General features: G+C 39.8%; 1 protein-coding gene across 1 annotated transcript in view; it reads right to left on the bottom strand.

The window, feature by feature from the left end:
- Window positions 1-6582: 6582 nt before the first annotated feature.
- LOC144688872 (protein unc-13 homolog A-like) overlaps window positions 6583-13010 on the bottom strand; it is a 425192-nt gene continuing 418764 nt past the window's right edge. The window contains exon 43 of the mRNA XM_078555875.1: window positions 6583-7213. Coding sequence (XP_078412001.1) covers window positions 6928-7213 — 286 coding nt within the window. The 3' untranslated portion in view covers window positions 6583-6927. The remainder of the gene's footprint in view (window positions 7214-13010) is intronic.

The following is a 13010-nucleotide window of genomic DNA, read 5'->3' as shown; positions in this document are numbered from 1 at the left end:
AGCAGACACATGTGAACACCACTTGGAAGTTCCCCTCCAAGCCACTCACCATCCTGACTTGGAAATATATTGCCATTCCTTCACCTTTGCTGCGTCAAAATCCGGAACCTCCCTCCCTAGCAACGCTGAGTGTACCTGCACCACAGGGACTACAGTGGTTCAAGAAGGTAGCTCACCACCACTTTCTCAAGGGCAATTTGGATGGATAATGAATACTGGCTTAGCTAGTGACTCCACCATCCAATGAATGGTTATGCTTTTTCATTCAGCAACACGAAGAAATGAAGTCTGTCTTCAACAGCAGAATGGAAAACATAGCAGAAAGAATTCAGTAGTGTGTGTTTCAGGAAAACTTGATGAAGCAAGGGAGCTTTGCAAAGAAAAGGAAAACCTGTTGAATCTTCACATGCTACAAGAATCCCTTAGGCCAAAGTTTGTTCTTCTGGAAAATTATGAAGGGAAGCAAAATGAATTTAACATCACTGAACAAACTGAAGCAGTTGACAGAGGCATATTGCAGGAGGAGGCTGAAAGCTACAAGAAACAGTCTGAAGAGCTGAAAAAACAGTTGAATGGTTGTGGAGGAGGGGGGCATTGAAAGGAAAAGCCATAGAATTTTTCAAGCTGGAGGGAGAAAGAAAAGACATAAGATTGGAAAATGTAAATCTGACACTGAAGTGTAAGGCACTAGAAGAGTAAGCTGAGCTGAATGACAAGATTCATAAACTTGCAAAACAATTTTAAAATAAAATAAAACAGCAAACAAGTGTTTGGCTGAGATTGTGAAACAAGTGGAAATGAAGGTTCCATTTGCAAAACATATATGTCCAGCAAGAACATGGTGGACACCATGGAAAAAGAAAATTTGAGTCCAGGAATGAATGGAGTGCACATTCCCTTCTGAAAGAAATGGACAAACCCACCGTATCTTAAAAAAGCAGACAATTTGTTAATAAAGAGAAACTTTATTCGAAGGAGCGCAAAAGGCAAATCAAATGGAGATAGCCAAGTACCAGCGACACAGTACTAATATCATTCTTCAAATGTGACAAATGTGGCAGAATTGTCGAGCCTCAAGCCCACCTGAATTTATAAAGTCAGATTTGAGGTGAGGGAGCAGGGATAGCAGTAAAGATTGTATTACAAATAGTTATACTCTGTTGGAAGGGGGAAAATTTTTCTTTAGAGAAGAAAGGGGGATTTTGTATGATGTGCCGGAATGCCATTGTAGTGTAAAGGCACGCAGCAGAGTAAGGGGTAATGTGGAGTATAGCAACACCCGTGGTATGAGATAGTCATATGGTAATAGAACAATCCAGAGAGAACACTAGATACAGCCTACCTGCATGGCAGCAGCACCATGCATGATAATAACTGGGATCTGTATATAGTTCAAGACTACCAATAAATGGTTCATGTTTAAACATAAGTTTCGATCTCATCATTGAAACATCAAACAAACCCATAACGCAACAGAGAGGACCTTCAGTAAACCAGACTTATCTTGTATTCATAAATAAGCTATCTTGTTTGTTGCCTAGATTTTTTTTAAATGCCTCTACTGGTATATTCCATCTTTAACATTGATCTTTATACCTTAGTGCTTTAAGCTAACTCTTATCCAAAGAAACACATTTCCAATATGCAGTTTGCAATAGTACAAGTTACTCCTAGGTCACATTGCTTAATACTCTGACTTTGCTTGCATTGCTATAACACCAGTTTAATGTGCATGCTTTGATCTTTGACCTCTCAATTGATTTTTTTTCCGTTTATTATCATCAGGGATTGCATTCCTCAAGTTTCATTTTTTTCCCCCTATAGCTTTAACTTCTGAGCAACTAAGCAAAATAAAGACCATGTGCTGCCTTCCATTTCTGTTGCTAGTGACTATTTAATAAGCATTCTAAGAAGGCATATTTCTTCAGTGTCAATAACTTGGAGTAATTGAGCTACTAATTGTAACAATAGTCAACAACAAGAATTTGCATTTATATAGTGCTTCTAACATAGTAAAACATCCTAAGGTTCAATTTTTGGGAAAGAAATGTTAATATATGTGAGCAAATAATTTTCAGTGGCATTAGCTAAACAATTCTAATTTTATAAGATGAATCATGCATCATAACCTAATATTTAGAAGCCATCAGCATGATATTTTAGTATTTGTACATCTTTATGCTAAATAAAATTCAGGTTTTGATTCAACTGGGAATGTCTGCTCTTAAATTTAATTTACTATACAGTGAATAGAGTAAATTGTGTATAGTTATTGTCCTCTCCAATCATCATGTGTGAAGTTTGTCATTCAAGCCTAAATAAAGCTATTTAAGCTTTTACCAGGTTACACCAGTTAAAGGGCTCCATTCATAGCAGTTGTAAGTAATAAAATGGCATGGTTAGATGTGAAGGACAAGTTCATTCATCTTTCATTTTAGGTTTTTAAATATTCAACCTATGAAGATTTAAATATAATTTTCAAAGCATTCCATGCTGTTCTCCAGCTAAAAGTTGCTAACAATTTAACTTGAAGCTACAACAATTTTTTTGTTTCAATTTGCTCAGTATTTTTTAAAAAACCTACCATTGTGCTTAAATTATGACCGTTGGTGCTTTCTTCTCAGATCCTCTGGCCAGAGCTAAACCCCTCCTCCTCCCTATCTTCTTCTGAACCCCATGTCCTTCATGCTATATCCATTTTGTCCAACTAGGTTAAGCTTTGCTTCATTTAGTATTGCATTGTGTGCCTTACTGTTGTTAGAGGCCATAGTTAAGGCATTTTACATACACCTTCATAAATACTTGCCTTCCTTGTGCTTTTGTGAAAATCCGATCTTGTAATTTAGTGCTTATACACATTTTGTTAACCTACCATTAATGCTTGTTCCCACCCTCCCCCAACTTCTCCATTTAATTTCAATTGCTGCGTCTGTTTGCAAATGTAGGTCTTGTATCTTTAACTTCAGCAATATTTTGGAAAGCATTTTGTCCCTAATTTAAAATAGAGGTAATAACATATGTGTCTGATTTGGCAGTGGATTAACACAACTGCCTTTGGCAGTAATGCTCACTTTTCCATAATGTTAGAATTATATCTTTTGAGATGGTTATCCACTTAGCAATGAATCTCATAGACCTGAAATGTCAACCCTTCTCTCCACAGATGCTGCTGCACCTACTGAGTGTTTCCAGCATTATTTATTTTTTTTACATAGTGTCTTTTCTGACTTCAAAATGTTCTAAACTCCTTCAGGATCAACACAATAGTGATAAAAAAAACAGAATTAAGCCATTCAGCCTCATGAGTCTATTCCACCATTCAATTATAGTGTGGTTAATCTGTACCACAATTCCATTTACCCATGTTTGATAAAAGTTTCAAAGGATATAGAGCAATCAAACAATTTGTCATTAGGAGTCCCCTTTAAACAATTTGGTTGATTTTTCTCCTCTTCCCCCTTTTTTATTTCCCACCCCATCCCAAAAGAATACTGAACAATTCTCATTCTTACCCATTGAGATGACTCTCTAAACTGGGATCAAACTTCATTCCTTCCAGATCTATATGGCACAGTATTAAATCTGGAGTGCAGCTGACTACTGCTGTTGAGGAAGCTGAGATGTTATGTTTCTAATGCTGAATATTACAAAGTGGAATTAAGAACCAGTTTTTGAATCTATAGGAATTTCTAAAAAAATTTAAATTCTGGTGTAAAGTTATTAGTTTTGTCAATGTCATAGATTAATCCAAAGTTAATAAAAAGAAATGTTGGTAGTTTCACTCTAGGAGGACTCTCAACTGCCCTTTGTCTGTGCTAAACAAAGTATATTTTATATACAAAATACATAAATTGAAAAGGGCAAAACACAGTAGAGTACCATAAATGAGTAACAGTGAAAGGTTTCCCCTCTGAAGACCAGTTTGGAATAGGATTTTAAAGGTGAAGGCAGTAAATAGTGCAAATCATTTCACAACATTCAATGCCTGCTAAACATCTGCAATGAAATGGGCTGCTTTGATCAAGACTTACTATAGTGTTCTGCAATTGTTTTCAGCATGCTGGGTGCTGAAAATATATTTAAAAGCTAATTTTAAATGACTGTTTAAAAAAATTGAGCTTCATGCTATTTTCCTTCAAACAAAATGAGTAATGAATATTCAGCCATAGAAAGTGCCACACCCTTCATTTGGAACTATTTTACTGTCATGCAATCCCTCGCTTACAAAAAAAACTTGCATTAAAATTAGCATGTAAGGCAGCAAACACGTGTCACCCACAGTGAACATGAGAGAATACCACTGTTGGTACAGCAATGTGGTTTCCAAACCAAAAGTGAAGGTTGCCTTCAGATCATCTAGGATTAGACAAAAGTTTTTTCTTTATTTTCATAAAATGCATAATGAACTGAGGAAAGTGGTGATGAATGCTGCTCTTTCCTTCCCCACCCTGCATATTTAATGTGAATAAGTGGGATATTAAATTCACTAAGTATCAATTCTCTAGCTGTAAAATGGTAATTTTTCATATTTTGCATGGACTCATCCAACTTCAATCTTAGTCTATCCTTGGCCATGCAAAAGGCATTCTTGCCTTGACTCTAATGGGACATCCAGTCATCCCGTGTGCACCAGTGGTTACTAAGGGTAGGAAGACATCAGTAACACAACTAAATCATTTTGCTTGATTTAATAGAAAGTGAAGAATGTTTAGTCATGTGAAAGGCATGCTTTTGAAGTTGGTCATAGCATGCTGAAAGCAAATGCCCTGATAATGGTGGTCAAACGCCATGGTGACTTTTTAAAAAAAAGTTGATTCTTTTCAGTAGAGAGAGGGGTCTTTCACTAGATACCCAATTTGGGTAATTGTGGAACTGGTTTCTGGAGGATTCACGTACAAAGTTACATGGTCTTTGCCCATTTACATTACTTAACTATTTAATACTTTGAGCAGTTTAGTACTTGCAACCAATTATTAGTGGATATGAAAATCTGATTTTTTCTCCCTAATATTTAATGGCTAAATAAATAAATGATCAGAAATGATTAAAGTTGCAGATATCAAATATTCTGACATATCAGATACTTTCCTGATGTCAGGCTATCAATGTTGTCTGACCATTTCAGATATTTAGATCTTTAAAAAAGAAATAAACATATTAGAATCCAGTAGGAGAGACTAGTGAGTTTGTTTCATCTCAGATGAGATGAAAATGTGAGCTTTGCTGAAGCTTGTTTTAATCTTGGAATATTTTTCCTGACATGACAAAATAAGCTACTGAAGGTAACAATGAGCCTAAATTTTCAAAAACCATTAGAGATCCCTAGGTATTGCTTTGGATAATTGTTAGCTCAAAAGTTCAAACCATCACTGGAAAACAAAAAAATAAGTAGTGTTTGAGCACCCAGGTTTGTTTGATAATGGAGTGAATTGCATTGAGTATACAGTTGGCTTTCTTGCTCCTCCCTTGTTTTGACACTGAAGTGTGGTGAATGTAAATTGACTTCTTGTAATGAAAGCCAGTGATCCTAATATTACTAGTTTGGAATTGGAGGACTTGTTTGAATATCTTTTTATTGGTTATCATGAGCCTTGCCAATTTCTGCTCCTTTATTAGCCTTTAGGTTTGTTGCAGAAAATTGGTGTTTCCTTTTTTTTAAACCAAGTTTTGTAAATTGGCCCCAAACTATCTCAAGGGACAGTGGTGGCAAGGGAAAACAAATAGAATAAATGGATGGCATATTAGTGGAACATTAGCTTAGTTGTTACTGTATTAACAATCTAGAAACCCAAACCATCAGTAATGATGACCATGTAATTTAGCAGATTGTCGTATAAACTGACCTGGCTCACTAACTTAGTGAAGGAACTAATACTGTCCTTGTATATAGTCTTTGCCTATATATGACTTCAGATCTATAATAATGTGGTTGATTTTTAACTGCCCTCTATTGGCTTGTTAAGCCATTTCAGGGATGGATGATAAATGGAGTGTCACCCACATCTGAAAAGATTTTTTTAAAAAAGTTGGAATAAAATTTAAGAGGTAGAATGCAGAGAGAGTGGTGAAAAAGTATAGTAGATTCAAGGTGTTAATATGTAAAATTATTTCAATTGTGGCTACTCGTGCTTATTACAATATTATTTCAGTCACAGTGTATAAACTGAAACAAAATTGATTAATAGATGGGAGTTTTGGATTGACCTAAGGGTTAATGATCCTTAGAATAGCTAGTTAGATGTTAATCTTTCCATTCTTTCTTACACCAGAATTTTAAATGTATGTTGGGAACTAGCCTAATTATTTTACAGCTGTCACTTTTTTTTTGCAGTGCAATAAATTAAATGCAAAACTTGGGTCTAATCCTATGGTTTGTAGAATACCAAGCCTGTTTGTGAGTACAGCTCCAGCAAAGCAATCTGTTCAGGAAATACCATGGAATGTGTAAGAAATTGGCTACACCAGTGAGTATAAAGACACTTTGGCATTTTGGTGTTGAAGAGGAAGGTAACTGAGACTTTTCACAAGAGGTATATAAGTTCTCAGCTGTAGGTCTCTCCACAAGGACAGGATCACAGTGCTCATTGTACACAGGCTCAGTAGAGTCATGCGGGATTTATTTACACAAGTGATATTAGCCTTAAGGTAAAGTCAATCCAATTGTTACTTGAATATTCAGATTTCTAAGGGGCTGGGTACTGCCTCTCATGAACAAAAAATAAAATTAATTGTCCACGCTGGCAAAAAAAAACTACAGAGACATCATGCATATACCAAAACTTGAATCAGACCTCTTGCTGAATCTTTTTTTGCTTATTTCATAAGTGGGACATCTGGCTTCATTTAGATGAGAAAACAGAAGCTCCAAGAGTTTAAGAAATTGAAGTTCTAAACTCTGCTCTACTTTTTGATTTTGGCCACTTTTTTTCAACTGCCTTCTTCAGCAGAACGTATGTCAGATTTTAATTTTACAAACTCCTTTGCCACCTCGTCATTGTTTCTTTGTGAAAGTATCCTGAGGACAGTTAGTCCTGTCTCATCCATATGAATTCTGCGGCCAAGTGGTAACCAGCAAGCGCAGCTTCCCTTCTGAATGATGTCACGTAGCTGCATCACAGCGATGCCAACACTTCGATCTTCTCGGGCAAAACAGTAATCCTTCACGCAAATCTGGAGTTCATAACATTCTGGGCCGTCCTCAGCGCTCAAGGTGCTGTGTTTAAAAAGAAATGAAGCAAATTAAGTTGATAGTATACCTACAAAACTAATCTAGCCCCAACTCTAGTATGGCAACTAATAATTTATTTGCCCTAACCATTTTGTCTACTGTTAGATGCAATAACTCAGTAAGGAAGAAGTTGACAATTTAGAATAAATTGACTTAAAATAGTTGCAGCATACAGACCTGATGCAGTAAGAGGGTTTACAAGGGAAATACAGTTGATGTGGCATACATGGACTTCTAAAAGGTGTTTGATATAGTCCCACATAATAGGCTTGTCAGTGTAGTTGAAGCCCATGGTGTAAAAAAGGACACTGGTAGCATGGATATGACATTGGGTGACAGAAAATAAAGTAGTGGTGAATGGTGGCTTCTCAGATTAGAGAAAGATAGAGTAATGTTGCCCAGGTGTCAGTCATAGGATCACAGCTTTTATTAACATTACATATAAATGACCCAAAGGCACAATTTCAAAATTTGCAGATGCTGCAAAACTTGGAAGCATTATGAATTGAGTGATAGACTTCAAGAAAGCAAAGGCAGGCTGATAGAATGGGTGGACATGTGACATGTGACATGAAATTTAATGCAGAGAAGTGTGAAATGTTGCACTTTGGTAGCAAGAATGAAGAGAGGCAATACAATCTAAAGAGTACAGTTCTAAAGGGAGTGCAGGGAGAGAGAATGGGGGTATATGGGCAAAAATCATTGAAGGTGGCAGGGCAAATTGAGACAGTAGTTAAAAAGGCATATGGGAACCTGGGCTTATAAAGGCATTGAGTACTAAAGCAAGGAACTTGTGGTGAGCTGTTATAAACACTAGTGACCTCAACTGCAGAGGTATGCCCAATACTGGGCAATGCAGCTTTAGGAAGGATGTGAAGGCATTAGAGAGGGTGCAGAATAGATTTGAGTGTGGTTCTGGGGTGAGGGACTTCAGTTACATGGATAGATTGAGGATATTTGATAGAGATGTTCAAAATCATGTGGGGTCTAGACAGGATTGATGGGGAGAAATTGATCCTTTGATCCTGTTGGTAGGAGGCAAAAGAAGAAACAGCAGCATGAAGAAAAATGTTCACAGTGAGTGGTTAGGATCTAGAATTCAGTGAGCGCTGGAGGCAGATTCAGATGTGGCTTTCCAAAGGGAATTGGAAAAGCACCTGAAGAGAGGAAATGCTAGGCTATGGCCAAAGGGTGGAGGAGTGAGATTATTCTGTTGGTCCTGTAGAGAACCAGCATGGGGACATGGGACTAAATGACATCCATCCTGTTGTAATTGTTCTGTGATAACAGCAGCTGTTTTAATTCAAAAAGAGCTGAAGGTGATTACTATTAATTAGCAGCTCTGCCCTTTTCCCATCTGTGGGGAGGTGATAGCATTGTGGTATTGTCACCAGACTAGTAATATAGAGACCTAGGGTAGTGCTCTAGGGACCCGTTTCGAATTCCGCCACGGCAGATGCTCTAACACTGTTGTAAGACACCTATCTGGTTCACTAATGTCTTATAGAGAAGGAAATCTGTTATCCTTACCTGGTCTGGCCTACGCATGACTCCAGACCCACAGCGATGTGACTGACTCTTAAAATGCCATCTGACTCAAGCCACTCACTTGTAACAAACTGCTACAAAGTCATAAATGAATGAAATTGGATGGACCACCTGACATTGACCTAGGCACCGGAAATCGACAATGGCAATCTCAGCCCTGTCGACTCCTTACTAACATCTGGGGGCTAGTGCCAAAATTGGGAGAGCTGTCACATAGACTAGTCAAGCAACAACCTGACAGAATCATCCTAATGGAATCATATATTATAAATAATGTCTCAGACATCACCATCACCTGGGTATATCCTGTCCCACTGGCAGGACAGGTCCAGCAGAGGTGGTGGCACTGTGGTATATTGTCAGGAGGGAGTCCCCCTGGGAGTTCTTAGCATCGACTTCAGACTCCATGAAGTCTCATGGCACCAGGTCAAACATGATCAAGGAAACTTGTGAAGATATAACACATGCTGTTTGGCACGCAAGTAGTCCTAAGCAGCAAGTGATGGGGCTAAGCGATCCCATAACCAATGGATCAGATCTAAGCTCTGCAGTCCTATCACATCCAGTCATGAATGATGGTGGACAATTAAACAACTCAGTGGAGGAGGAGGCTCCACAAGTATCCCCAACCTCAATGATGATGAAGGAACCCAACAAATCAGTGCAAAAGATAAGGCTAAGGCTGAAGTATTTGCTACAATCTTCAGACAGAAGGACCCACTGGATGATCCATCTCGGCCTCCTCTGGAGGTTCCCAGCATTACAAATGCCAGTTTCAGCCAATTCAATTCACTCCACGTGATATCAAGAAACAGCTGAGACACTGGATGCTGAAAAGGCTATGGGCCCTGACAATATTCCGACAGTACTGAAGACTTGTGCTCCAGAACTTGCCGTGTCCCTAGCCAAGCTGTTCCAGTACAGCTACAACACTGGCATCTACCCGGCTGGGAAAATTGCCCAGGTATGTCCTGTACACAAAAAGGCTAAATCCAACCCAGCCAATTACTGTGCCATCAGTCTACTCTCCATCATCAGTAAAATAATGGAAGGGGGGGTCATCAACAGTGCTATTAAGCGGCACTTGCTTAGCAATAACCTGCTCACTGACGCCCAATTTGGGTTCTGCCAGGGCCACTCAGCTCCAGACCTCATTACAGCCTTTGTTCAAACATGGACAAAAGATCTGAACTTGTGAGGTGAGAGTGACTGCCCTTGACATCAAGGACGCATTTGACCAAGTGTGGCATCAAGGAGCCCTAGAAAAAATGGAGTCAATGGGAATCAGGGGGAAAACACTCTGTTTGGAGTCATACCTAGCACAAAGGAAGATGGTTGTGGTTGTTGGTCAGTTATCTTAGCTCCAGGGCATCACTGCAGGAGTTCCTCAGGGTAGTGTCCTGGGACCAACCATCTTCAGCTGTTTCATCAATGACTTTCCTTCCATCATAAGATCTGAAGTTGGGATGTTTGTTGATGATTGCACAATGTTCAGCACCATTCATGACTCCTCAAATACTGAAGCAGTCCATGTCCAAATGCAGCAAAACCTGGACAATATCCAGGCTTGGGCTGACAAGGGTCAAGTAACATTCACGCCACACAAGTGTCATGCAATGACCATCTCCAACGAGAGAATCCAACCATCGTCCCTTGACGTTTAATGGCATTACCATTACTGAATCCCCCACTAGCAACATCCTGGGGGTTACCATCGACCAGAAACTGAACTGGACTAGCCATATAAATACTGTGGCTATAAGAGCAGGTCAGAGGCTAGGAATCGTGCGACAAGTAACTCACCTCCTGACTCCCCAAAACCTGTCCACCATCTACAAGGCACAGGTCAGGAGTGTGATGGAATACTCCCCACTTGCCTGGATGAGTGCAGCTCCCACAACACTCAAGAAATTTGACACCATCCAGGACAAAGCAGCCCACTTGGTTGGCAGCACATCCACAAACATTCACCCCCTCCACCACTGCGCCAGCAGTGTGTACCATCTACAAGATGCACTGCAGGAATTCACCAAGGCTCCTTTGACAGACAGCACCTTCAAAACCCATGACCACTATCATTGAGAAGGACAAAGGCAGCAGATAGATGGGAACACTGCCACCTGGAAGTTCCCCTCCAAGCCACTCACCATCCTGGCTTGGAAATATATTGCTGTTCCATCATTGTTTGCTGGATCAAAATCATGGAACTCCCTAATAGCACTGTGGACTCCCTACACCACATGGACTGCAGCGGTTCAAGAGGGCAGCTCACCACCACCTTCTCAAGGGCAACTAGGGATGGGCAATAAATGCTGGCCGAGCCAGCGAAGCCCACATCCCGTGAATGAATTAAAAGAATTAAATTAAATTCCCATATTAATAAAATTTAAAGCTGCAGGAGGTTATAGCTACACTGCTGTTATTAATCTTTGTATGAATGCTAACATTTTAATAAGCAAAATGTTAATGATGGATTAATGTAGAAAAATGTTAAGTTAAACAAGTTATTAAATGTTTGGTACACAAATGGGGGGAAAAAAGATCAGAAGAAGAACAATTCTCCTTCTCAACATTACAAATATGAGTAAATTATACTTGTAATACCAACTATAATACGTTAACACACTTTCAATGCTTGAATCATTAAAAATGTCAGCATGTGGAATATTTAGCTCAGTCCACTTCAACTGAGAGGTTCAATCGCCTCATCCCAAGCACATTAAAACAGGATGATTTCTGTTAGAATACAAAATTAGAGCTCATGAAAGTGGGGGTGATTTCATTTATTCTGTTGTGGGATGTGGGTGTTGCTGGGCTGGCCAACATTTATTGCCCATCACTAATTCACCTTGAAGGTGGTGGTGAGACACCTTCTTGCACCGCTGCAGTTCGTGTTGTTGGAACACCACGGTGGTGTTAACAAGGGAATTTCAGGGCTTTGTGTCCAGTGATAGTGAAGGAATGCCGATATAGTTCCAAATCAGGGCAGTGTGTGACTTGGAGGGGAACTTGCAGATGATGGTGTTCCCACATGGGTCTGGAAGGTGCTGTGGAAGGAGCCTTGGCGAGTTGCTGGAGTGCACCTGTACATGGTACACACTGCTGCCATTGTGTGGCGGTGGTGTAGGGGATAAACGTTTAAGGTGATGGATAGGGTGCCAATTAAGTGGGCAACTTTGTGCTAGATAGTGTCAAGTTTCTTGTGTTGTTGGAGCTGCACTCATCCAGGCAAGTGGAGAATATTCCATCACACTCACTCCTGACTTGTGCCTTGTAGATGGTAGACAGGCTTTGGGGAGTCAGGAGGAGAGTTACCCGCTACAGGATTCCTAGCCTCTGAGCTGCTCTCGTAGCCACTGTATTTATGCAGCTGGCAGTACTTTTTCCTATTTTATTTTTAAATGTCTGTAATGAAATTGGCAGGCAAGTGCTGTAGCAGGTCCTGTTCAGTGTCTGGTCAATCGTAACCCCTAGAATGTTGTTAGTGGGGATTCAGTGATGGTACTGCCATTGAATGTCAAATGGAGATGGTTATATTCTCTCTGGAGATGGTCATTGCTTGGAATTGTGTGTTGCAAATGTTACTTGCCACTTATCAGCCCAAGCCTGAATGCTGCCCAGGTTTTGCTGTATATGGACATGGACTGTTTCAGAATCTGAGTCGCGAATGGTGCTGAACATTGTTCACTGATGATTGCACATCCCTGCTTCTTACCTTTATGATGGAAGGAAGGTCATTGATGAAACAGCTGAAGATGGTTGGGCCTAGGATACTATCCTGAGGAACTCCTGCAGTGATGTCCTGGGAATGAGATGATTTGACCTCCAACAATCACAACCATCTATCTTTATGCTAGTTATAACTTCAACCAGTGAAGCTTTTTTTTTTCCCAAACCCAATTGACTCCAGTTTTGCTCGGGCTTCTTGATGCCACAAGTGGTCAAATACTGCCTTGATGGCAAGGGCAGTCACCGTCACCTCAAGTTCAGTTCTTTTGTCCAGGATTTGACCAAGGCTGTACTGAGGTCAGGAGCTGGAATCCAAACTGAGTATCAGTGAGCAGGTTATTGCTGAGTAAGCACTTGTTGCTAGCAGTGTCAATGACCCCTTCCATCATTTTTGATCGAGAGTAGACTGATGGGCTACAATTAACTGGATTGGATTTCTCCTGCTTTTTGTGGACAGGACATGGCTGGGAAATTTTCCACATTGCTGGGTAGATGCCAGTGTTGG

This window comes from Cetorhinus maximus, chromosome 13 (assembly GCF_964194155.1).
Source record: "Cetorhinus maximus chromosome 13, sCetMax3.hap1.1, whole genome shotgun sequence".
NCBI classification, from domain to species: Eukaryota; Metazoa; Chordata; class Chondrichthyes; order Lamniformes; family Cetorhinidae; genus Cetorhinus; species Cetorhinus maximus.
The sequence above is the reverse complement of the archived record's forward strand: the minus strand, read 5'-3'. Positions and strand labels throughout refer to the sequence as shown.